Raw genomic sequence first — 27,523 nt, forward strand, 5'->3', positions numbered from 1 at the left:
ACCATCGGATGCTCTCACACATGGGATAACCTCAGACAGTGGATGGGCAATGAAATGAGAAAACCTCAGACAGGGAAATAACCCTGACAAAGGATTAATTCAGACAGCGAATAATCTCAGACAGGGAGATTACCTCAGAGAGGGTAAGACTTTAGACAGAGGATTACCAAAGACGGGGGGGGGGGGGTATCTCAGACAGCGAAAGACTTAAGACAGGGGATTAGCTCAAACATTGGATGACCTCTGACACCTCGTATTGGGGATAACCTCACGGACACGGCATGACTTCAGGCAGGGGATAACCTCACGGACATGGCATGACTACATGCAGCGGATAACCTCACCGACATGGCATGACTTCAGGCAGGGGATAACCTTACGGACATGGCATGACTTCAAGGCAGGGGATAACCTCACGGACATGACATGACTTCAGGCAGGGGATAACCTCACGGACATGGCATGACTTCAAGGCAGGGGATAACCTCACGGACATGACATGACTTCAGGCAGGGGATAACCTCACGGGGATGGCATGACTTCAGGCAGGGGATAACCTCACGGGTATGGCATGTCTTCAGGCAGGGGATAACCTCACGGGGATGGCATGACTTCAGGCAGGGGATAACCTCACGGGTATGGCATGTCTTCAGGCAGGGGATAACCTCACCGGCATGGCATGACTTAAAGCAGGGATAACCTCACGGGCATGTCATGACTTCAGACAGGGGATTACCTCGAGAACATGGAATGACTTGAGACAGGGGAATAGCTCAGATAGGATATGGCTTCATACAGTGGATAATCTACTGCGTACAGGGTGGTTTCAGAATGGGATTACCTCAGACAGGGGATGGTTTCAGAATGGGATTACCTCAGGCAGGGGATGGTTTCAGAATGGGATCACCTCAGGTTGGGGATAGCTTCAGGGGGATTGGGGGGGGGGGTGACTTTACAAAGTGCTGATCGACTTCAGACAGGATAATACTTCGGACATGGTGTCTATGGTGATTTCAGACGTACTGGGGCTGGATATACTTAATCTTCACTGCCGCTATATATGACCCGCGTAGCAAAAAAGTTTACGAGGGTGCTGGATAAAAATTAAGAATATTTAACCGTGACGGTGAATGTGTAATAGGGTGGCTTCTTAGGGTTTACTTTATGTGTAATAGGGTGGCTTCTTATGGTTTACTTTATGTGTAATAGGGTAGCGCTTCTTATGGTTTACTTTATGTGTAATAGGGTGGCTTCTTATGGCCACAACTATAAGAACGGTCTGACTCAGCAGTTAGGATTCGTCCGCCCGGTTAGCTCAATCGGTAGAGCGTTGGACTCTGAATCGGACAACCCGGGTTCGATTCCCGGGCGGGCCAGGTCACTTCTGTTGTGATTGGTTATGAAATCCTTTCTACGACCATTCGCACTGTACCACTGCCCATGGCATGTACAGAAGTTGTCAGTTCCTTGCAGAGGTGAAGGCACCTAGTACTGGTTCTTCCCAGGATAGGCGTGCGGTGGTCGAACTGTCACTCTGGGACCCTTCAATGTGCTTACGCCGGGACCCGGAGTATAAACTACTAACACCACCACCACCAGTTAGGGTTCAGTGTAGTTGGATAACACGTCGGAAGTCTTTAGGGGCTTTTATTACATGTATTATAAATCCACAGCTCTGAAAGTATATAAACATCAACTTAAGCATATCACACAAGAGTTAACAATTAATTCAGTATATTTTTTCTATAATACTTTGAGAATCAATATTCCTCATAATTAATACTATTTTCTAGCGGCCATACTATTACATAATATAATCATATTAAAACAATACAAACATCATATACAAAACAGGTACAAACACATTTCACATCGCATTACATATAATCTAACTCACCGTCTGTAGGCCAAACTGCCTTTATATTCTTCCTGACACATACATTCAACTGGTGCCGCAAATCTAAAATAAGTGGATTTATTAATATTACTTATAATATTAACATGCAAGGTTGATTCACTATCTTGACCTTTTAGAAAGATTTTAACTATCATATTTCCAACTTACTAAATACTTAGATACAACAGCTCAAATGTAATTATAACAATTACACTTCTTATTAGATAATATTCTAGAAATACTAGGTTCTAGAAGTATAACTAATTGACTTACCTTCAATATCTTTTCCCGCCAATTCCAACAATAACAGATAAAGTAAAATATGATGTGTTCGCCTTGAAAACAAAGAACAGAGTGATCCAGTGTTCCCACCAAAAATGTCAATTTAGGGATAATAGTCACAGATGACCACACAGCAATTATATTTTAAAATTACTAAGAAAGACAACTCTGTCAATAACATCAAAGCTGATTTGCTTGTTTTCTCCCTTACATTACATCGAACTCATTAAAAAATAAAATGTAATAATTATGAAACTTGGACTTTGTTACAAATGTTCAGTGGCGGGTCGGGGATGTCTTTAGACAGAGGTTGATGAAAGGCATGGATTGACTTCAGACTGGGGATGACTACGTTTAAGATAGTATAATGTACTTAAGAAGGTCGCGGAGTTGGTTTAAGGGGAATGTATTGGCGCCAGGTTTCCCTCTCCGTTGAGCCTCTGGTGTCAATGTGTGTATAATGAAGTGTTATCTGACCAATAACCGTTACCCTACCCTGAGCTTCTTATAGCTACGCACAGAACGTATTTCAGGCAGCTGAAAATGACACATACATGTATCATGACATATGTCCAAGACTGGAAGTTCTATAATTCTTCTCCCAGTATGAACAAAGAAAAAAATATATAATGTATCACATAATTCATTATTTTCAAATAAAGGGGAGGGGCTCCGGGTGGGTCGACACTGCTGTGAACAGTGTAGGTTTGCTTTACATGGGAGGGGCTCCGGGGTGGGTCGACACTGCTGTAAACAGTGTAGGTTTGCTTTACATGGGAGGGGCTCCGGGGTGGGTCGACACTGCTGTGAACAGTGTAGGTTTGCTTTACATGGGAGGGGCTCCGGGGTGGGTCGACACTGCTGTAAACAGTGTAGGTTTGCTTTACATGGGAGGGGCTCCGGGGTGGGTCGACACTGCTGTGAACAGTGTAGGTTTGCTTTACCTGGGAGGGGCTCCGGGGTGGGTCGACACTGCTGTGAACAGTGTAGGTTTGCTTTACATGGGAGGGGCTCCGGGGTGGGTCGACACTGCTGTAAACAGTGTAGGTTTGCTTTACATGGGAGGGGCTCCGGGGTGGGTCGACACTGCTGTAAACAGTGTAGGTTTGCTTTACATGGGAGGGGCTCCGGGGTGGGTCGACACTGCTGTGAACAGTGTAGGTTTGCTTTACCTGGGAGGGGCTCCGGGGTGGGTCGACACTGCTGTGAACAGTGTAGGTTTGCTTTACATGGGAGGGGCTCCGGGGTGGGTCGACACTGCTGTGAACAGTGTAGGTTTGCTTTACATGGGAGGGGCTCCGGGGTGGGTCGACACTGCTGTAAACAGTGTAGGCTTGCTTTACATGGGAGGGGCTCCGGGGTGGGTCGACACTGCTGTAAACAGTGTAGGTTTGCTTTACATGGGAGGGGCTCCGGGGTGGGTCGACACTGCTATCAACATTGAAGGTTTGTTTAACAGGGGAGGGGCTCCGGTGTGGCTCAACACTGCTGTGAACAGTGTAGGTTTGCTCTACAGGGGAGGGGCTCCAGGGTTCGTCAACACTGCGGTCAACAATGTAGGTTTGCTCTACAGGGGAGGGGGTCCTGGGTGGGTCAACACTGCTGTCAACAGTGTAGGTTTGCTTTTGCTTTGTGTAATCGCTTATGGTTTAATTTATTTGTATATTTTTTCCAAACGTCTTCATTTATCTTCTTATTCCTCACATTAGGATCTCTTCACTATTTTATTTATAATTTCTTGTCTGCAGCATGTTACTAAATCTGATGTCATACACCTGTGTCCAATAAACCGTGGTCAGCTAACACCGTCCTGCGAGGATCTCTTAATTTTGTAAATATGGTGGTAGTACTTTCTTCATCAGCGTTACAACTCTGGCTGTTTAAAATAGCTGGAAAAACATTGAACTTGCTATAATTTTGCTATAATGTCAGAAAGTTCATGTGGATTTGCCTGCAGCAATTTAGTGTATTATTGTTGTAAGATTTCTTTAAAATCAACATAGTCAGGTAGATTTGTTTGATATTTTTTTCACTAAATTGAGAATTTTCACTAAGATTCTTTATGAATAGAAAAAAACAACGAAGTAAGCCTCTAGTTTGTGATGTGTATTAAATGTCAAGGGTAGTTTTAAGCTAATCTTTTCATTTTATGAATTCTTTATTTGACATGATTCCCAAAACTGATCATTAAAAAAGTTACAATTAGACCCCTCCCTCCTTGTTGCAGTTCACTTAATGAAAAATAAATGTATGAATATTTTAAGTGCTTTTACTTGTTTAAAAATTAATATAGCTTTAAGTGTATAGTTTGTAATGGTATTTTACCTGTATTGAGAAGAAAGGTTTGTCATTCGCATTTTATTTGTGCTGCATTAAAGTATTTTCAAAGAAATGCAAGGCTTATTTTAGTTATTTGATGTCGTCTTAGAAATATACTTCTAGATAAAACCAGGATTGTAATGGTTGTGGAAATGTTTGATGAAATTTAAACAGAAGATTATCAGATTTTCTATCAGACAGACCAGTATATAAACTTCCTAAACGACATATTAAGTTATGTGCAAGTCATTTTAGTTTAAACTGCTATATTCTGATAGACTGTGATCATGCACGAAAGCATGGAACTATTTTCTGATCTGAACTAGCCTGTTGGTGATACAGTACACAGTTCGTTGCATTCGACATTCCAGAGTGCCTGGATTTCATAATAATTCAAAATTATAACAGTAGGTAGCAACTGTTTTTCCCTGCACCTGAATTTTGCAAATTAGACTAAATGTTGAGAGTGTAGCCATGTTGACGACAATATATGTATTACACGTGTAGTATGCGTAGCTGTGTATATGTTGGGTCTTGTTTCATTGTGTATATGTTGGGTCTTGTTTCATTGGGTATATGTTGGGTCTTGTTTCATAGGGTATATGTTGGGTCTTGTTTCGTTGGGTATATGTTGGGTCTTGTTTCATACGGTATATGATGGGTCTTGTTTCGTTGGGTATATGTTGGGTCTTGTTTCGTAGGGTATATGTTGGGTCTTGTTTCATAGGATATATGTTGGGTCTTGTTTCATAGGGTATATGTTGGGTCTTGTTTCGTTGGGTATATGTTGGGTCTTGTTTCGTTGGGTATATGTTGGGTCTTGTTTCGTTGGGTAAATGTTGGGTCTTGTTTCGTTGGGTATATGTTGGGTCTTGTTTCGTTGGGTATATGTTGGGTCTTGTTTCGTTGTGTATATGTTGGGTCTTGTTTCGTTGGGTATATGTTGGGTCTTGTTTCGTTGGGTATATGTTGGGTCTTGTTTTATTGGGTATATGTTGGGTCTTGTTTCGTTGGGTATATGTTGGGTCTTGTTTCATAGGGTATATGTTGGGTCTTGTTTTATTGGGTATATGTTGGGTCTTGTTTCGTTGGGTATATGTTGGGTCTTGTTTCGTTGGGTATATGTTGGGTCTTGTTTCATTGTGTATATGTTGGGTCTTGTTTCGTTGGGTATATGTTGGGTCTTGTTTCATTGTGTATATGTTGGGTCTTGTTTCGTTGGGTATATGTTGGGTCTTGTTTCATAGGGTATATGTTGGGTCTTGTTTTATTGGGTATATGTTGGGTCTTGTTTCGTTGGGTATATGTTAGGTCTTGTTTCGTTTGGTATATGTTGGGTCTTGTTTCATTGTGTATATGTTGGGTCTTGTTTCGTTGGGTATATGTTGGGGTCTTTTTTCATTGGGTATATGTTGGGTCTTGTTTTATTGTGTAAATGTTGGGTCTTGTTTCGTTGGGTATATGTTGGGTCTTGTTTCATTGGGTATATGTTGGGTCTTGTTTCGTTGGGTATATGTTGGGTCTTGTTTCATTGGGTATATGTTGGGTCTTGTTTCATTGTATATGTTAGGTCTTGTTTCATTGTGTTTATGTTGGGTCTTGTTTTATTGGGTATTTTATGTCGGTCTTGTTGCGTTCCGAGGAACAAGTTTTCACTACATTATTTATTATCTGTCCATTTGTTAGATGTTTGATAGAAAGAAATAAAAACATATTTTCAAAAAAAGCAAAGGCTTGTTTTAGTGATTTTATTTCAGAAATATAGTTATTTCCAGGATTGTAATGATCCAGATAACCAAAGAAGAGCTATTTGCATGTATGATGTATGGATTTGCAGACAGTAACTGTTATTGCATCTAAAATTTGTGAACACTTCACTATATATGCTATAACACATAACAAAACTACAAGTAAGAAAAAGTTTGTTCAGTGTCAACGACACAATACAGTCGAATCCCGTTAGCTCGAGCTCGCTTGGCTCGATTTTCTCCTTGACTCGAACTGGATGTAAAGGACCTATTTCTTCATACTGAAAGAAAGCATTCCCGCTTGGCTCGAATTTCCGAGGCTCGAGGTCTTTTTGCCGGTTCCTGTGAGTTCGAGCCAACGAGTACGACTGTACATATAAAATGCTGGAGCATTACAGAAAGACAAGTGCATGCCCAGACTGAACATGATTGGCGACTAAACTTAGTAGAACCTTGAATATCAGTTGTATTAAAAGTACTGGAAATGGTTATAAACTATTATGAATCAAATAATACAATCCAAATAATCAGTAATTCTTGGTATCTATTATGTACATATGAACCGTGTACCCTCTAAAGGGTAGATTGAAAATCATAATCCAGAACACGCGCAGGTTTTGATTCGAGTTCTTTGCCACGCACATGTATAAGCAACACTGTACATGAACACTGTTTTAAGCATAACAATTTCGGGACAAACGCAAGAAGGAACATATTACATGAGAAGTAAATAATCAAGCCTGTCTGGGCGTAGCCACCCCCCGCCCCGCCCCCAGACATGGACGTGTGGGTGTGGCTTTGGCACCCTAGGCAGCGATTGCGGTGTCAAACCACTTGTTCTTCATCGTCTCGGACACGCAGCAGATTGGCACCAGGGCGTGGTCAGTCTTCATCAGGTAGTTCTGTAAACACAAAGGACATGCATGATAGCTCACTTAAATGTTACCCCGTGCAAATGGTCAACAGGTATTTACCAATGACGTTGACCATTTATATATTGACCAAAGATGGGTTTGAACGAAATCAGTCTCAGGCGAACTAGTATGGATTAAGGGAAAAATAAACACGTAGATTGAATGAAAAAATGTTATTTATTGCAAATGCCATTAACGTGTTATAAAACTAGTATATACATGTAGTTTTAACGAGATGTCATACCCAAAATGTGAGTAAAGCAGTATTTTACTTTCTTGCCATTAAGTTAGTTTTTATAAGTGTTCGCCTGCGTGGATTAGATCCCTGCCTGACACATGCACATAAATTTGTGCCTTGCCTTGCGACTGTCATTTAAGTAAACAGGCCGCCTGAATAGGGAAGTATTCCGATTCGAACATGTGTGTGCAAGTAAATGTGATTGGTCTTTAATAAATAAGAAATTTAAGAATGCACTCAACGAATGCCATTTCACGGACAACCATTGCTTACTGTTTTATTACATGCGTTGACTTACGTGAGCATATGTCATGGCGTTTCTGCGTTCATTGACAGTCGTCTTGCTGCCGATCCAGACGAACACAGAGTCCTTCGTGTCCAGGATAAACACGTCCTGTAGTAGAAACATACTTTCCCAAATGTAACATGTACACGATTTTCAATTATGCAAATAACAAATATGCATAAATAATTTCTTGTGTATTTATCCATGCGGTTGAAGTGAAACAAACATCGCCTTAAAAATAGATCATGTTGTTGACGTTAAATATTACCCAAACATATTTAACACTGCAAAATATGTCGCTTTGTACACAAAGTTTGATCCAGTCTGATGCATGTGCGCGAAAACATATATTGCCCTACCTTCTGGACACATCGGCCATTTTCCATCGAAAACAACCTCGGAGTTATGCCGGTCCATCAGTAGAAGTAGTTCGTAAAAAATGAAATAATAGTATTAATTAAGTGTAATGTTTTAACGTGTATGTTGTATATCGAAGTTTTAATTGATTGCCAGTAATGTGTACTATTGCATGAATAATAAAGAAACTCAAGAGTCAAGTCATTAAGTTTAACTGCTAAATTGAAATTACTACGCGATCTTCTTGCAGCGTAGTAAAATGTAAATATTTCTGACATAATAAACCTTCCATAAACATTCTATCTTGTTTTCGGTGGAAAATGGCCGAGGAGTTCCGTATGATTTTCCTAAAGGCTGGATGCTGGTCCCTGTTTGTATTGATCCAAATTTCAGTTTACAATACAATATGATAGTGTAAAACAGCGTGGTTTCACCGAGTGAAGTTAAAGCAAGGTGTCATTTGTAACCAGACATTTGACTTTGGTTAAGTAATTAAAACAGAGTTTCAATTTCACACTGGAAGTCGACCCAATTGCCCACCTTGCATTCGGAGCTCCTCGGCCATCCTTATCGAAAACAACCTCGAATGTATTTGGACGGTTTACACACTCAAAAAGCGGTACGTTTAAGATCGCTGCAAGTAGATCGTGTAGTAATTTTATTTAGCAGTTAAACTTGACTTAACTTTCGGGAATCTTAATTATGTTTGCAATAAAACACTTCACTGGCAATCAATTTAAACTTAGATCAATAAATACAACTCTAAAACACTACATTTAATTAATGATATAATTCAAAAATTGACGAACTACTTCAACCGATGTACCGGCATACATCCGAGGTTGTTTTCTATAAAAAATGGCCGAGGAGTTCCGAATGGATGTCGACCCGATTACCCACCTGGCTGTCAAGAGCATTTTTGGTGACATCAGATCCTTTCTTCTCAAGGGCCATCGTCATCTTCCCGGTAGCATCCGACAATCTGAAAAGTCAATGTCGGATATCATCGAAATCTCAAGTAAGCGAACCCGGACAATTAACTTTAATAGATGAATACTCAGATACATTGCAACCCATCCTCCCAAATATGTTCGTGTCTATTTTTAAAGATGTTATTTCACCGTATGGAAAACATGTATAGATTGTATGCAAGATCTCAAAAATGAGACTGAAGCAATTGCCACAAGAGCATGATATGTAGAGAGATGTGATGAGTACTTAAACCTGTGACATGTGGTGGTTTTTCACTTCTTCGACTTTTACCTGTCCGAGAGGAGAGAGATATATTTTACCTGTATAGTTCCTTGACCATGTCCTGGGCGCCCTTCTCCTCCTCGTCCACCGAGGGCCGCTCCTCGTCCAGAGCCCCGTAAAACTCATCCTGTAATACACAAAGCCCATAAATGTAAATGCTCGGGTCATAGAAACGTTCATTTATGGCACGGTAGCCGATACAAAAAATACTAGCACTGTGCATAACTCGTGTCTACCACATCATTTACGCTTTAGAAAGTAAGCAGACCATTCACTTAGACTGCACTAAGATGTGACAGGACCTACCTGATCTTCTACAGGGTCCTCATCCAGGGTCTCGGTCTTACATTTCCCTCCCCTCTCTCCTTGAAGTTCCTTCAGGTACATCAACGCCTGAAAGAACAAATCAAAACCAAACAATTTTTTTTATTGCGAACTTGTCAAAACGTGATAAAGTTGCCTTAAAGATGTTTGTAAAGTAAAATAGTTTCTTTAGCCCTCTTGACGTAAACCCCAACCCAACACAAATCCGGAGCATGACACCAGGATGTTTAATGGTCCTAATCTGTTTTGCCCTTTGTTATTAATGACCAGATCTCAGATAAACGAACACTGATCAATTCATTTATCTGTTAAAACATAATCGATGCAGCTCTTTTTCTTTGAACCCATCCCTAAATGACAATTGGCCAATGATCACGCAAAGGAAATATGGCACCCTGCTGTGACATGGGAGCTATGCATAGGGGAACCCACAGCTGAGGATTAACATTCCGGGTGTTCCTTAAACTTGGCTTAAGAGTTGTTAGTCCACCATACCTTCATCCTCTCTTCCTTGTTGGCGCCAGTGCCGTTCCATTGGATGAGTTTGAGGCCCAGGTCGAGGATGTACACGTCTGTGTTGTCCAGGAGACTCTTGTTCCGAGGAATTTCCTGCACCATCACCCCCTTCCGGTCCCCGTGGAAGTGCAGCAGGCGCGGTTTGTACTCTGTAGGTTTCACGTGCCGGAAGCCGCTGTCCGCGCCGCCCTTCATAATCCTTTGATTAGGAAAATACATTTTAATGATTGTTTTAACGATAATGAAATAGTTGATACTAGATTACACGGCAAAGGTCAAGCATTTAATTCATTTATAAAATTATAAACTATGATATAATGTAGAAATGTGTTTACTAGTATTCATTCCCGACAATAATAACTTTCAATATTTGTTACTCTATTTTTCATTTGAAATTCATGATACCTATCGACTAGGCCCTTGCAAAATAAAGTCACTGATTAAAATAACAATACCTGTAAGTTTTACTATTGAAACTCACGTGATGGACTTGAAGTATGATCGGAACAGCTCAGATTCGTGACCCTGGACCTCGCGATGCTGCACGGGAACATCGTCCAACAGTGTGTCCAGCTCCACGGTCTTGTACGCCGCTGTGACGTACTCATCCTGAGGTGAACATGGATATATGTTAAATATATGGTGAACAGGGAGGCATTATAAACGTGAAGTGAACAGGGATGCATTATAAACGTGAAGTGAACATGGAGTGATTATAAACGTGAGGTGAACAGGGAGGCATTATAAAAGTGATGTGAATAGGGAGGGATTATAAACGTGAAGTGAACAGGGAGGCATTATAAACGTGAAGTGAACAGGGATGCATTATAAACGTGAAGTGAATATGGAGTGATTATAAACGTGAAGTGAACAGGGAGGGATAATAAAAGTGATGTGAACAGGGGGCCATTATAAACGTGAAGTGAACATGGAGTGATTATAAACGTGAGGTGAACAGGGAGGCATTATAAAAGTGATGTGAACAGGGGGCCATTATAAACGTGAAGTGAATATGGAGTGATTATAAACGTGAAGTGAACACGGAGTGATTATATACGTGAATTGAACATGGAGGGACTATAAACGTGAAGTGAACAGGGAGGGATTATAAACGTGAAGTGAACAGGGAGGGATTATAAACGTGAGGTGAACAGGGAGGGATTATAAACGTGAGGAGAACAGGGAGGGATTATAAACGTGAGGTGAGCAGGGATGGGTAATAAGCGTGAAGTGAACAGGGAGGGATGATCAACGTGAAGTGAACAGGGAGGGATTATAAACGTGAAGTGAACAGGGAGGGATTATAAATGTGAGGTGAAAAAGGAGGGATTATAAACGTGAGGTGAGCAGGGAAGGGTAATTAGCGTGAAGTGAACAGGAAGGATTATAAACGTGAGGTGAGCAGGGAGGGGTAATAAGCGTGAAGTGAACAGGGAGGGATGATAAACGTGAAGTGAACAGGGAGGGATTATAAACGTGGAGTGAACGGGTGGGGGGTAATAAACGTGAAGTGAACAGGGAGGGATTATACGTGAAGTGAACAGGGAGGGATTATAAACGTGGAGTGAACATTAAGGGATTATAAACGTGGAGTGAACAGGAGGGATGATAAACACGGAGTGAACAGACGATAATTGAGTTATAAGGGGTGTATATGTACAGGGAAGTATAATGTGAACACTGTAGCATTGTTAGAACAGGGGCGTATTTAATATAGGCCGAGTGTGGGGTTGTTTGGTGAAAAGTGAAATATGCCTGCTCAACAGTGTAAATATGAATCGTGTTCATTTAATAATGCCAGTTTAATCTATTCAATTTACTTTGACAAAATACAAGCCAAAATAAAACAAGATTTGATAATATAAATCTCAGTAAGCTCAGAACAAGGAATTCATTTTTAGATCAATTCCATGATGATAACCAAATACGGTTTTCTTTTTTTTTTTTGCATTGCGGTATATATTGACCATATTAATGTTTTCTTCTAATTTAAAACCGGGAAGAAAATAAACTCCTGTCTTTCTTGTACCAGGTACTCAACCATCATATTTCATATAAAACGATATCAGGTTTCTTGATACAACTTTATTTATAGATGAACAAAGGAACTTGAACACGCCACAATGAGAATTTATTACATAATGTATTAAAGCAATATATAACTATTTTTTGCGACAGGATTTCATAGAACCTTTCCTGTTATTATATGACTTGTTCGGTGAAAGTTTATCCGATATGCGCATATTCTATTTTCGACTAAACTTAATTAATTTCGACATTCTCAATTTAGCAATACATTTACGCAAATGTTAAGTTCGACAAGTTCGTATTTCAGAACTATTTCAAAATGCACGTTTTGGGGCCTTTCGCAATAGTTCCTGCATCCACAACCCGGGTTATTGAGATAATACATTGGGGCGTCGGCGAGTGTGTTTATTTTTAATCACGAGTATGGCGAATGACGTTACCCTGTCGTGAAGGTCAAGGTTCAATAACTAGGGCGTGAATAGCGTTGTAAGTCATCCGCATGCTAGTTATTGAACGGCTAAGCTCCTCCTTCTTGTTATCGTTCCAATAAGGAAATTAATATATAGACAAAGAAGGGAATCATCTCAAGCATAGTACAAGCAGTAATGTACAGTCGAACCCCGTTGACTCGAACTCGCTTGGCTCGAATTTCTCGTTGGCTCGAACTGGATGTAAAGGATCAATTTCTTTATACTGAAGGTAAAAAATCTTACTTGGCTTGAAATTTAGAGGCACGAGGTATTTTTGCTGGTCCCTGGGAGTTCGAGCCAACGGGTTCGACTGTATCATTTGAATGGTTGATGACGGCAATTTAAAGTAAAGTAAACACACTAGAATCATTTCATCACGTGACGTTTATAAACCTCACCGCTGTTTCGAAGTTTTCATTGTTACATATTGCAAAACACAAACGCAGACTGGACTTGAAATAAATTTGTCACAACATCAGATGGAATGACAATGTTGTTTCTTGAAAAAACTTGAAAATGGTAAATTTATATCGACAAACAATGGTCATAAGTACCTGAGTGCTAAATTTGCCGATCCAGAAATGGACGTCATATAACAGCTTTTCCGTATCCTCTTCCTTGTACGTCTACAATAAAAACAACAACATTTCCATAAATAGGCGACTATCTTCGACGGTAAATATTCACAGTTTGCTTAAGTATTTTTGCGCTATTATGAAGAGTTAGACTGGTATAATGCACCAATCAAATGTAAGGCTAGCCCCACCTCCCTTAGGTCCGGGGACCTAGGTAAGGCCCATTCCCCGCTATCTTGGGAGCAAAAAAATCCCTTCGCATTCACTCGGCACTGCGGGGCCACCTGAAAGGTAAAAACATGGCCCATTCCCCCTCCCCGCTATCCCCTGTATAGCCCCGGGACCTGGGCCGTGGTAATAATTGACTGGTGCATAAACTTATTAGAAAACTTATCAAATGCTCGTAAAGATGCACTCTTACTCCCAAATAAGGTGTACAACAATTAATACACGTGTTTATAATGTACCAAAAAGAATGTCGAAATCAATGATTCTTATGAGGAATACCGAGTTTAATTTGAAAAAGGGGCAGAAAACACGGTAGTTTTTATTTATTTTAGGAGTCACCAATCATTTAATATTTGTGAGTTGTCAGCTATTAACTTCACGGTATAATCTTTTTATCAGTAATTACTACTTTCCACAAATGCATAATTTAGTAAGTAGTGAAAGGTTTATCACTTATAATTTAAGTTTGTTATACATGTGTATGCATTGATTTTAAATAAGAGTGTCACTTAGATTAACAAGTTTGTTTCAGTCATTAATACCACATGAGTATGGCCAGCACTATGACCCACAAGCTGCAACGCTGTGGTATGACCACGTACGTGGATATTACACCCGAACAATGGACAATGAATAATGAAGTTAATGAATGTAAGTACATTTTCTCTTCAGAAAATCTTGAAACACGCCTTGTCAAATGTATTTCCCTTTCTTCCTTCTCTCATACAAATACACAAACAGTCGTTGTCCACTGTCTTGAATTTGTTTAACTTAGTTTAAACATTTTTTTATTTTTATTTTACAACGTTGCCGGAGACACACGTTATAACAAAATTATGTTAATCACTTTCGTTGGCATGATTTTACGCGTGGTGTGGTCTTGTGGGGGAAACCGGAGAACCCGGGGAAAACCCACTTATACATACCAAACTCACATGCGCCCAAGCCGGGAATCGAGCCCGGGTCACCTTGGTGAGAAGCGAGTACGCTAACCACTGCGCTAACCGGACAACCAAGAGCGTTTATTCTTAATTACTATTTGATCTGAAAGGTGCTAATGTGAATAACTCTCGAGCCCCTCTCCTGTGTAGAAATCAGTACTGGTGTCCATTCAGAGAGGCCATGGGAAAGTATCCCGGCTAGGGATCGATCCTACAACCTCGTTGGTGGAAGGCGGAAACCTATATCTACATATTCGCATACTTACGTTGAGTATGATGTAGGAGTCTCCGTCAAAGAACTTCCCATAATCCTCTTTCGGCCAGTGGGTAACCTTGAAGTTCTACAAAGCAATAAACAACAACATTAACTCGAAGTGACATGTTTGTATGTGAACTGCCTTCAATATATACGTGAGGAGCAAAAATAATTATACTTATAAAAAAAACAATATAACTGTTAGAGCCAATATTGTTCGGTTTCTGGGTTAGGGGCGGGCGGTCTAGGTTGCACCCCGATGAGCACCCTTTTCAACGTCTAAAACTCGACCCGTCCCTGGTAAGCTTACAACTAGCAACACAGAACAAAATCATTAAAATACGCTCGGTATGTTGTATTTTAAAACATTTAAAGTACTTTTATTGCTAATGTTTAAACGTGCATCTACCACACCAATTGAAAAGGAACAACAATTTGACCATACCGATTGAGCAGGAAAAGGCTTTAAATGCATTGCAAGGGGCAGACCCAGAATTTGACGTTAGAGAGGGCGTACCTTAGGGGTGTAACCTTTTGACTTGCGCACCTCATTCATAACCGAAATATCTTTGAACTACAGGGTTGATGGGGGGGGGGGGGGTACTAAACCTTAAAAACAGTAACAATTTCTAGTCCGAAATAATGCGTTTTGGGCTATTTTATAACATTTTTATTCTATATTGAAACAGAAAGTGCGCCCCCTCCCCCCCCCCCCCCCCCTTGATCCCCTAGTGATTGGCAGAGAATTTCTCTATGAAAATAAATGATAAAATGATTAACACTTTCATATTAGTAAAATACGTGTTGATTTTTATATGCAATTGTAAGAATTAGTTCACCAACCACAATACGCCAGATCTGGATACCGATCTTCTGCCCGGCATTCTTCCACGCGGGTTCCGTTTGCGCCGACTCCTCTGTAATACACCAAACCGAGAAATAGCCAATGACATGTAACTTGATTTCATTCGTGAAACAAAACCGTAAAGAATATAATTTCTGTTCTTGCAGTAATAAATTGTAAACGTGCGTGCAATAATATTCATCGAATCTTGGCCGCAATGCAATGACGCCACTTTGACGCTGTGCTTTGACGCCACAGCGTCATTGCATTCCTAGGTGGGTGGGTTTGTCGAACTATATAGATCATAATGTGACCTTAAAAGTTAAGCGTAATGTATCCGACAACGATTTAGGCACTCGTACATGTTTTATACATTCTTAATTATTATGATATAAGTGGTATTTTTGGAATTGTGTATGTAAGCGACCTCTCAATAAATGGCGTCCTTCATATAAACGTGATATTTTACATGGTGTCAAAAAATCGAAGGATTTCACGCTGCATATTGCCAATCGGAACGTAACATTTGAACGTAGTGAATGCAACGACATTATTCTACGGTGTTAACGTGTAAGAAACACGTGGAGTTTACGTTCAAGGGTCCGCTCGCGACTACAGACAAGAAACATAAATGCGGTTGGCTTGGAATGTGGATAAACCAGCAAGGTCAGAAAATATACAAAACCCTCAACTTTCAGAACGATGAAGAGGAAGATGGCGTTATAGTTTTACAGAAACTCGCGGAATGCGTCCGCCCAAGGAGAAATAAACGTGTTGCAAGATACCGTGCGCAACAGCGTAAACAAACTGAGGGTGGGACATTTGATAACTTTGTTAAGGACTTAAGACTTTTAATAAGGGAGTGAGAGTATCCGGAAACGGACGATGTTCTTGTTGAATTGATAATTAATGGAGTGAGATACAGCAAAGTCCAAGAAAGGCTATTAGATCAAGGACAAAAACTGACTCTTGATAAGGCAATAGAAATAGGCCAGCAGTTTGAGCTGTCGCAGTCACAAATAAAGCTTATACGTGGAGAACAGGTGATGTTTTTAAAGCAACATACAAAGAAAAGCAATGTGAAAATAAACCCAAAGCAAACCAATCTCAGTACAAACATAGGAAAAGGTGTAGTAAATGTGGGAAAGGACACGATAAAGACAAATGTCCAGCATATGGAACTACATGTAATTGCTGCAAAAAGAGAAATCACTGGGCTAATGTATGTCGGAATAAGAACCAGGCTGTGAAGTCAATTGATGAAACATCCGACGCGTTTAGCAGTGAAGAACTACTTCACATCAACGTGTGACGACTGTGCTACAAACAATGACAATATCAGTATGCTTGAAGACAAGTGGTCATTGGCTTTAGAAATAAAGCAACATAGGATACAATTCAAAATTGACACAGGTGCTAAAAGTAATATACTAGTGAAAACAATGCATGATCAAATGCATCCTAAACCAAAGCTATTAAGTTCATTGAAAACGCCTAAAAGCAATTCAAACCACGAAATAAAGCCAATCGGATGTTTCACAACTGCTATCGAGAATAGAGGGGGATCAACAAATGCAACATTCGAAGTTGTGGACATAATTTCTTTGGATATTGCGGAGAAATTTGGTCTGCTGCAAAGAGTGCACAAGCTAAGTGAACTACCCCTAGAACATGAGCTATCCCGTGACTACCCTGAGTTAGTGAAAACAACTAGTGTAATGCCAGGTGAACACTTAATAACATTGTGTGCAGGAGCTAAAGGTGTAATTCACCCACCAAGAAGGATGCCAGCTTCATTTAAAGAAAGGGCAATTGAAAAACTTCATGAAATGGAGGAAAACAAGCACATCGCAACAGTATGAAAACCAACAGAGTGGGTCAGCTCAATAACAGTGTCTTTAACAAATGATAAAGTTACAATTTGCATAGATCCAAAAGATCTGAACAAAGCAACAAAGAGGGAACACCACCCAATGTTTAGAGGACATAGCTTGAAATAAATGACATGAAAGTGTTTTCTGTATTAGATGCTAAAAGTGGCTTCCTGCAAATCAAGCTGGATGAGAAATCAGCATTCTTATCAATTTTTAACACCCCCATGGGGAGATATAGGTGGCTACGTTTGCCATTCGGGATTAAGTCGGCTCCAGAAATTTTCCAAAGGTTTATGGACGAAATGGTAGTAGGTATTCCAGGTGCGTTCGCTATCATTGACGACATCCTGAGTGCTGGGAAAACTCACAGTCGAAGATCATGACAGAGTCTTCCGACAAGTAGTAGAACGAGCGACGCAGTACAACTTAAAGCTGAACTACGACAAGTGTCTTATTCGACAGTCAAGAGTACCATATATGGAACACAAACTGATTGAAAATGGTCTTAAAGTAGATCCGAGCAAAGTGAAAGCACTTATGGACATGACACGACCACCTGACAAGGAAGGTGTGAGAAGAATACTTGGATTCGTACAGTATTTGGGTAAATTCACACCAAACCTAAGCCAGGTGGATGCGCCATTAAGAACTCTATTGAAAGCAGACATTGAGTTTCACTGGGAACATGTACAGAAAAATAGTTTTATGACAATAAAGAAATTGTGCTGTACACCACCAGTGGAAATTGAATGTGATACCAGTAAAGATTGACTAGGAGCAGTTCTCGTGCAAGAGGGAAAAGTTATAGCCTACGGGTCGCGTGCACTTACATCTGCAGAACAACGATACGCGCAAACTGAAAAAGAAATGCTTGCTATTGTGTACAGCGTAAAGAAATTTCACTGTTATGTGTTTGGGAAAGAAACACAGTGTACACCGACCACAAACCGTTAGAACAAATTGTAGCCAAACCTCTATCATCGGCACCAATGATACTACATTAAGGTGACACTCTTATATAAAAACAAAACATACATGTGTATATCAAACATACATTTTGACTGATAAACCTTTAACTACTTACTGAATAATGCATTTATGGGAAATATTAATTACTGATAACAAGATTGTGACCATGTATTCAATAGCAGAAAGCGCAAAAGTATTTAATGATGGTGAATGCTAATAGATTTACTGTGATCTACTAATAGTCTGATAAGGTAGAAATATCGTGTTTTATGCACATTTCTTTCAAACTAAGCTTAGTATCCTTCATAAGAACCATTGTTTTCGACATTTATTCATACTTTTGGAATATTTTAATTCAATTCAATTCATTTTATTCAAGTAAATAAAGGCCACCGGCCCAAAATACACAAAATGTACAAAAAACAAACATAGTATAGTAGTTGCAACATACGATTTACACATTTATCATGTCTAACAGATGGTATACATAGATTGTTAACTTCAATATTGTATTATCATTTTCAGTAGACATTAAAGAGTAGAAATCATTTAAACTATTACCAGATGAATACCAATTAAAAAGATATTGTCTAGGAATAATATCGAATTTAGGACATTGAAAGAATGCATGATATTCACAATCAATAACTGTCAAATTTTGATTCAGACAATATATACAAAGTCTCTCATCTTGTGGAGTATTTATATATCTTCCAAGTTCAATATTCAGTTTATGGTTGGAGCAGCGAAACCTAGCAAACGCAATCTTTTATTTTAATGGAATTTCCAGATGTAGGCACCTTTCTGTATTTAATAATGTTTTGTAATGTTTATAATGATGACACCTTGAGGACTCACTAATGTCGTTATGCCAGTTTTGGACGAGACAGTCTATCAACCGTTGTCTAAAAGTATATATAAATAGATCTATATTTCCTACATCTTGAGCAATCCAAATATATCCAAAACGGTACGCGAATAAAAAAAAGATTTAATATTTGATGCCCAACAATTTCGCCCAGCGTCATCTAACGATTTTAACATTTTGTAGCAGTGTTTATGATATCTATGATTAGACATAGTTAATAACTTACACCAGTATATAATGCAGTTAACAAAATAAGTAACACACAGACGAAGACGTCCACATTCGCCCAGAGTTATACATGTATTTGTAGTTCTTTTAGCATACAAATGTCTCTTGCTGAATTTATTTTGAACTGTCTCTATGGTATCAATATATTTATATCCCCAAATCTGCGATCCATATCACAAAATTGGCTTAACCATGCTATCAAAAAGTATAAATAATACCTTTGTTGGGAAAGCTCCAAAGTGTTTCTTATAGCTATATATTGAAAAAATTGCCTTTTGTGCTTGTGCAGATAATTCATCATGTGCTGCACTCCACGATAATTGGGGAGTAAGTAGTAACCACATGTTTTGGAAGAAAGATACAGTATTTATTTGGGTATCATTAAAAAACATTTTTCGTAGTTTCTTAGCGGTCCACCATTTCTGAAAACGATTATTTCAGTTTTGTCTAAATTGACTACCATGCCAGTATTTGCACAAAATTACTCAATGACATTTAATTGTTGTTGTAATTTGTTCGCTGTTTCCGCACAGCTAGCTACATCATCGGCGAACATCAGACATATAATATCATTAATTTCGTTTGTAATAAATGGTCCGGAACCACATCTCTCTCGTAATATAAAATAAACAATAAACAATGCAAAATTGGTCGGGCTTGACTTATCCCCTTGTCTCGTCCCTATATTACATTTAAAGAATTCGGTAATAGTTGTTCGGGCGTTATTCTTAGATTGCGCGCCAGAGACCTAATTTGGTACTTTAACACAAGAGTAAAATGTGTTATACATTTGCTTTAAAACATATAAGAACTTCCCGTTGATATCCTTTTTTGTAACGACTGGAATCTGGTGATTTATTTTATCAAACGCCTTACGAAAGTCGACATATAAACAATAAAACCTACCCCCCTCTTTTGATATATATTTTTGAACCATTGCTTGGAGACAGAATACATTATCGATGGCTGAATAACCAGATCGGAATCCGGATTGTGATTCATCTATTTTGTTATTATTTTCAGCCCAGGTATATAAACGTTTGTGTATGATACCTGAAAAAATCTTATACATAGTATTGGTAAGTGAAATACCACGATAATTTCCAGGAACGTGTGTGGGTCCCGCTTTATGTATAGGAGATATTATACTTTGACCCCATGAAATAGGGAAGTCCCCTGATTGAAATATTCTATTGAACAAAGTCAATAAGTAAGGCGCAATACTATCGATATTGCCTTTATAAAATTCAGATGGAATTATGTCTATTCCGCAGCTTTTGCCATTAACTAACTTGCGGATCGCGTTTTCAATTTGTGTAATAGGCTCATTTAGAGTATTGGAATCATTATCATCAATATCAGTATTGTGCATGTCGTTATTTACAGAAATAGGCATGACTCCATCATTATATAACAGATTACGAAAGTATACTATTATTTTTGGAAAATATTCTGGTGGGAGTAAGAGTGCATCTTTAATGAGAATCCAATACATGTATACATACTTTTCACTTGTATTTCCGTGTCGGAGCCAAACAAGGCGAGGTTGGAGTCCTTCCAGTCGTACTGCTTTTGTTTTCTCAACGCTGAAAAAAAACAACATTTATTTATTTAAGCGTCATCAAAATTATGTTTGAGCAATTCAGCCTCTTAATATGTAGGTTTAGTGCAATTGTAGCGTGCGAGGCCAACAAGGCCGGCTGATCCCTTCAGAGAAAAAACCTCGACCTGGAAAGGGTCGACTGGTCTTATAAACAGTATATTCTCCGTCCACACGGAGAACTGGTTATGCCATTTTGCATACCATTAAGTACATAAAACGCACTACGAACGCACTACCTAGCGGAACGTTTCACAAATTTATCTACAGATTTGTGCATCCGGGAATCCCCATTGTATGCATATATCCGCCCGTTTTTTCAAGCTATCACTGTTAATAATTGCAATGAAATCGGATGCCTTTTATTGTGTGCACGTGCATTCAAAGACTCGTTTTCGACTAGTGAAAAGTGCGTTTAAATTGAAAACCAGATGATATATGAAACTGTACAATAAATTATTTTTTTTTTAAAAGGTACTTGAAACTTTATAGAAACTATTGCCTTAAACATAAATTATGTATATATAGGTACTCGAAAGATAGCTTAAAATATTACAACCATGTATTGCCTAAAGAACAAAATATATGGTCGTAAATGCTTAAAAGGTTATAAGCATACCAGCATGGGTGAACCAAGGCATTGTTGGGGGTAAAAATTAATTTTGATTAATCCGAAATCGCAAAGGCTTAAATCCCGAGGCTTTGTATATATATACAAGCAACTACTGATATAATTCGTCATAATTCCACAGAATGTGACAGAGCTTTAAATTAGGTTCATAATTATACCGAAAGCTCGCTAATGTGAATGAGCGTTGCATTCAAAAAGCAACAGGTACGCCCGAGACTAGAGGAGGCTGTAGACTAGAAATGCTACAGGTACGCCCGATACTAGAGGTTGCTGTAGACTAGAAATGCTACAGGTACGCCCGATACTAGAGGAGGCTGTAGACTAGAAATGCTACAGGTACGCCCCTGACTAGAGGAGGCTGTAGACTAGAAATGCTACAGGTACGCCCGATACTAGAGGAGGCTGTAGACTAGAAATGCTACAGGTACGCCCGAGACTAGAGGAGGCTGTAGACTAGAAATGCTACAGGTACGCCCCAGACTAGAGGAGGCTGTAGACTAGAAATGCTACTGGTACGCCCGATACTAGAGGAGCCTGTAGAATATAAATGCTACAGGTACGCCCGAGACTAGAGGAGGCTGTAGACTAGAAATGCTACAGGTACGCCCGAGACTAGAGGAGGCTGTAGACTAGAAATGCTACAGGTACGCCCGATACTAGAGGTTGCTGTAGACTAGAAATGCTACAGGTACGCCCGATACTAGAGGAGGCTGTAGACTAGAAATGCTACAGGTACGCCCCTGACTAGAGGAGGCTGTAGACTAGAAATGCTACAGGTACGCCCGATACTAGAGGAGGCTGTAGACTAGAAATGCTACAGGTACGCCCGAGACTAGAGGAGGCTGTAGACTAGAAATGCTACAGGTACGCCCCAGACTAGAGGAGGCTGTAGACTAGAAATGCTACAGGTACGCCGCAGACTAGAGGAGGCTGTAGACTAGACATGCTACAGGTACGCCCGAGACTAGAGGAGGCTGTAGACTAGAAATGCTACAGGTACGCCCGAGACTAGAGGAGGCTGTAGACTAGAAATGCTACAGGTACGCCCGATACTAGAGGAGGCTGTAGACTAGAAATGTTACAGGTACGCCCGAGACTAGAGGAGGCTGTAGACTAGAAATGCTACAGGTACGCCCGAGACTAGAGAAGGCTGTAGACTAGAAATGCTACAGGTACGCCCGAGACTAGAGTAGGCTGTAGACTAGAAATGCTACAGGTACGCCCGAGACTAGAGGAGGCTGTAGACTAGAAATGCTACAGGTACGCCCGAGACTAGAAGAGGCTGTAGACTAGAAATGCTACAGGTACGCCCGAGACTAGAGGAGGCTGTAGACTAGAAATGCTACAGGTACGCCCGAGACTAGAGGAGGCTGTAGACTAGAAATGCTACAGGTACGCCCGAGACTAGAGGAGGCTGTAGACTAGAAATGCTACAGGTACGCCCGAGACTAGAGGAGGCTGTAGACTAGAAATGCTACAGGTACGCCCCTGACTAGAGGAGGCTGTAGACTAGAAATGCTACAGCTACGCCCGAGACTAGAGTAGGCTGTAGACTAGAAATGCTACAGGTACGCCCGAGACTAGAGGAGGCTGTAGACTAGAAATGCTACAGGTACGCCCGAGACTAGAAGAGGCTGTAGACTAGAAATGCTACAGGTACGCCCGAGACTAGAGGAGGCTGTAGACTATAAATGCTACAGGTACGCCCAGACTAGAGAAAGTTGTAGACTATAAATGCTACAGGTACGCCCAGACTAGAGAAGGCCGTAGACTGGAATTGCTACAGGTACGCCTCAGACTATGGGAGGCTGTATACTAGAAATGCTACAGGTACGCCAGTGGCTAGAGAAAACTGTAGACTATAAATGCTACAGGTACGGCCCAGACTAGAGAACGTTGTAGACTAAAATGCTACAGGTACGCCCAGACTAGAGAAAGTTGTAGACTATAAATGCTACAGGTACGCCCAGACTAGAGAAAGTTGTAGACTATAAATGCTACAGGTACGCCCAGACTAGAGAAAGTTGTAGACTAAAATGCTACAGGTACGCCCCACACTAGAGAAAGTTGTAGACTAAAATGCTACAGGTACGCCCCACACTAGAGAAAGTTGTAGACTAAAATGCTACAGGTACGCCCCACACTAGAGAAAGTTGTAGACTAAAATGCTACAGGTACTGCCCAGACTAGAGAAAGTTGTAGACTAAAATGCTACAGGTACGCCCCACACTAGAGAAAGTTGTAGACTAAAATGCTACAGGTACGCCCAGACTAGAGAAAGTTGTAGACTATAAATGCTACAGGTACGCCCAGACTAGAGAAAGTTGTAGACTATAAATGCTACAGGTACGCCCAGACTAGAGAAAGTTGTAGACTATAAATGCTACAGGTACGCCCCACACTAGAGAAAGTTGTAGACTAAAATGCTACAGGTACGCCCCACACTAGAGAAAGTTGTAGACTAAAATGCTACAGGTACGCCCCACACTAGAGCAAGTTGTAGACTAAAATGCTACAGGTACGCCCAGACTAGAGAAAGTTGTATACTATAAATGCTACAGGTACGGCCAGACTAGAGAAAGTTGTAGACTAAAATGCTACAGGTACTCCCAGACTAAAGAAAGTTGTAGACTAAAATGCTACAGGTACTGCCCAGACTAGAGAAAGTTGTAGACTAAAATGCTACAGGTACTCCCAGACTAAAGAAAGTTGTAGACTAAAATGCTACAGGTACGCCCAGACTTGAGAAAGTTGTAGACTAAAATGCTACAGGTACTCCCAGACTAAAGAAAGTTGTAGACTAAAATGCTACAGGTACTGCCCAGACTAGAGAAAGTTGTAGACTAAAATGCTACAGGTACGGCCCAGACTAGAGAAAGTTGTAGACTAAAATGCTACAGGTACGGCCCAGACTAGAGAAAGTTGTAGACTAAAATGCTACAGGTACGCCCCACACTAGAGAAAGTTGTAGACTATAAATGCTACAGGTACGGCCCACACTAGAGAAAGTTGTAGACTAAAATGCTACAGGTACGCCCCACACTAGAGAAAGTTGTATACTATAAATGCTACAGGTACGGCCCAGACTAGAGAAAGTTGTAGACTAAAATGCTACAGGTACTGCCCAGACTAGAGAAAGTTGTAGACTAAAATGCTACAGGTACGCCCCACACTAGAGAAAGTTGTAGACTAAAATGCTACAGGTACGCCCCACACTAGAGAAAGTTGTAGACTATAAATGCTACAGGTACGCCCCACACTAGAGAAAGTTGTAGACTAAAATGCTACAGGTGATTTCTAGTTATCGGGTTTTACTGTGTTTGGATAACAATGCATCATGTCAACTGTCCAGCGCAGTGTTAGTTCAGTGCGTTCTGGTTCCTGCCAAAATGTTCATTTGTTATTAATTTGTCCTATATGTAGAAAATGAAATTTTGAATTTATTTTTGTAAGAGGGCGCTTCCTGCATTTGATTGGTCCAAACTGTCCTTTGGAATAATTATTATATGCAAATGCAAGATTTGCCGCCTTGCAAGGGCGCAGTTTAGTTTTCGGAATGTTAAGTACGAAAATTAGTTTTAATTATCTCATTACGTTTTGGGCACAAATATCATTGTTCAGTTTACTTTTGTTTTGTTTGTTTCCCTTTGTTCGTAGGAATTATTTGTTTTAATAATTTTATTCTAAGATAATTATATTTTTATTGTTAAGATAAAATACAATTACATTTTATTGTTAAGGTTAATTAAACTGTATGTCGATCACTATTTGCAGGATTCCCACAGTTCTTTGTTAACATACCTTCTATTGTGTTTTGTTAATATTCATATGCACGCATGCATTTGTATCCAGTTTGTTTTGTGTGCTGTTTTTTTATCTGAGAGTATGTTTAATTTCAGATAACCGCTTTGCTAGTACGCTAAAATTTAGATGGAAAAAGTTTATTGCAACTTTTTTGTTATTGCCCATGGCACATAAGTGGCTACACCCCTGTCCAGAGAAGGTTGCAGAAAACTCACCCATTATTGTTGAATAAGGTCTACTGATAACTGTTTTTCTCTGAAATACATCAAAAATCGGATTATTTATTCAAATTAACAGCAAACACAGGTATTCGATCATTTCGATATAATCAATACGTGTTCCATTAACAAAGTCGCAGAGATTTGAATAAACATCTCCCACAATACTGATCGATCGTACATAAATGCATAGCTTTGTTTCCATTTAATGCATGATGATATTTTTTATGAATTGAGTTTAATGTTCACCACTTTAATCAACGAAGAACATTGTCTCAGCGGAAAAAACTACAACTTGACAGTGCACCTTAATTCAACAACGGCATTTCGCAGCTTAATTAACCTGGCACCGGCTATTAGAAGTCATATAATTTGATATACACGCAAATAGTTCACGAATGAAATTAATATGAATATTTAAACACATAATACTCATGTGTGTTATCTTAATACATATTGTTCAATGTAAATACACTGCAATATTGTAAAAAAATATGAATATTAAGATTATATGAATGAATAATACATACATAAATATGTTGAAGGACATACCTTTTAAAGTGACCAAAAACACTTGTATCTTTTACTCACACGGATTTCTCAATATCTTATCAAACAGTAGCTCCGGAACAACTTCACTGTCACAGTACAGAATTCAGCGGATATACTAACCAATACCGTGAAATAACCTCGTATAAATAGACGCATAGTACATTCGGAACTCCTCTCCCATTTTATCTAAAACAACCTCGGATGTCAATCGTAACAACTCGGCCATCTCCGTCAAGCTTCGAGATAGATCACAAGTCATGTTATGTGTTCGTTAAATTCAACTTAATAAAGAAAAAAAAAATTGGTTGCGGTAAGCAATGCTCATCACTTCTAATAAACATTCCAACAGACTGAAAAACAAATCAACACAAATGGAAAAACTGTTTACAATTCAGCTAGTATCTTATTTTATGCCTTATCAGATCGCTATGCAATCTGGAGGCTTACAGAAGCACTCTTAAGTCTGTTGCCAAAGTAGAAACACGTACGGACATCCTTTTCCTGAGGTCATGAGAAAGTATCTTGGAGGGGCTTGAACCCAAAACCTTGGATTTGAGACTTATCCACTAGACCACTTCACCTTTTCACAACAGATGACTTTTATCTGCAACTGCACATCAGTATTGAGTCATCAAATATTTAAAATGACAAGATGGTTCACTGAACGCTTTGTTTCCATCTTGCACTCATTTCCCCAAGGTAGGCGTTGCAGTTGTGTTAGATGATTTCCATGCATTGCAGGTCAATCCTCATACAATGGCATTTTTGATTTCATTCGGATTCCAGTGCCTGAAATAGAAAACATAAAATACAGCAGAAATAATAAGAATTATATTTTCATATCAATTATTTTAAAAGCCTGAACAACAACAGAAATGTATTTACAAAATATTAAGTGCAACACCAATTTAAAGCTGCATCCTCACAGTTTTACTGTTCTGCCACCTTTTTATTTTTGTCTTTTTACGAGCCAATTGGCAATTATTGTGCAAATGTATGGAAACCAGTGATATTAGACTGCTGACATAATATCAGATCACAGTCTTTCATATTCAAGATTGAAAATGTGTATAAATGCCTTCTACTTAGTCATATAAGTTACACATAATAGAACAGATTTCAATTGTTTGGAAACTAATTTGTTGCTATTGCTTTAAGCCATATATTTGTGTACATTTAATTTTATTACTCCTTTGATAAAAATTGAGGGCTTTTGAAGAATGACCAAGAAGAACTATCAATCTGTGAGAGAGCAGCTTTTAGCTCTGGACTAGTGGTAAATTTAAGAATATGAAATGAAAT

The 27,523-nt window shown here is 39.5% G+C and overlaps 2 protein-coding genes across 3 annotated transcripts; both read right to left on the reverse strand.

The window, feature by feature from the left end:
* Positions 1–2,665: 2,665 nt before the first annotated feature.
* On the reverse strand, positions 2,666–4,536 carry LOC128216303 (uncharacterized). Its single transcript, XM_052922869.1, has 3 exons — positions 4,505–4,536; positions 2,896–3,781; positions 2,666–2,716 (listed from the first exon to the last, which is right to left on the reverse strand). Exons 1-3 carry the CDS (start codon positions 4,534–4,536, stop codon positions 2,666–2,668), a joined length of 969 nt encoding a protein of 322 aa, XP_052778829.1.
* A 1,695-nt stretch (positions 4,537–6,231) lies between these two features.
* Positions 6,232–26,344, reverse strand: LOC128218061 (gelsolin-like protein 2). 2 transcript variants are annotated; one of them, XM_052925585.1, is made up of 13 exons: positions 26,222–26,344; positions 25,667–25,706; positions 20,922–21,002; positions 15,477–15,550; positions 14,644–14,718; positions 13,188–13,259; positions 10,617–10,744; positions 10,115–10,334; positions 9,602–9,688; positions 9,334–9,422; positions 8,942–9,023; positions 7,697–7,792; positions 6,232–7,148 (listed from the first exon to the last, which is right to left on the reverse strand). In XM_052925585.1, the coding sequence occupies exons 2-13, from the start codon at positions 25,668–25,670 to the stop codon at positions 7,053–7,055; spliced, it is 1,104 nt and encodes a 367-aa protein (XP_052781545.1). In that variant the 5' UTR covers positions 25,671–25,706; positions 26,222–26,344; the 3' UTR covers positions 6,232–7,052. The 2 variants fall into 2 exon arrangements, with proteins under 2 accessions (XP_052781545.1, XP_052781546.1); XM_052925586.1 differs by having other exon boundaries at positions 26,261–26,284.
* Positions 26,345–27,523: the final 1,179 nt, after the last annotated feature.

The sequence above is a fragment of the Mya arenaria genome, chromosome 14 (assembly GCF_026914265.1).
Source record: "Mya arenaria isolate MELC-2E11 chromosome 14, ASM2691426v1".
Lineage (NCBI taxonomy): Eukaryota > Metazoa > Mollusca > Bivalvia > Myida > Myidae > Mya > Mya arenaria.

Bases quoted from the DNA above. Each gene is read 5' to 3' on its own strand.
- LOC128218061 (XM_052925585.1), bottom strand. The intron at 9,024-9,333 runs GTAAAATATATC...TTGACTTTTCAG, and splicing joins ATGGTCAAGGAACTATACAG to ATTGTCGGATGCTACCGGGA. The intron at 7,793-8,941 runs GTGGGTAATCGG...TTTCTACTACAG, and splicing joins AAAATGCTCTTGACAGCCAG to GACGTGTTTATCCTGGACAC.
- LOC128216303 (XM_052922869.1), bottom strand. From the start codon at position 4,536: ATGCGAATGACAAACCTTTCTTCTCAATACAG. The intron at 3,782-4,504 runs GTAAAATACCAT...CACTGTTGACAG, and splicing joins AACCTTTCTTCTCAATACAG to CAGTGTTGACCCACCCAGGA. The intron at 2,717-2,895 runs GTAAAGCAAACC...TGTCATTTTCAG, and splicing joins CACCCCGGAGCCCCTCCCAT to CTGCCTGAAATACGTTCTGT.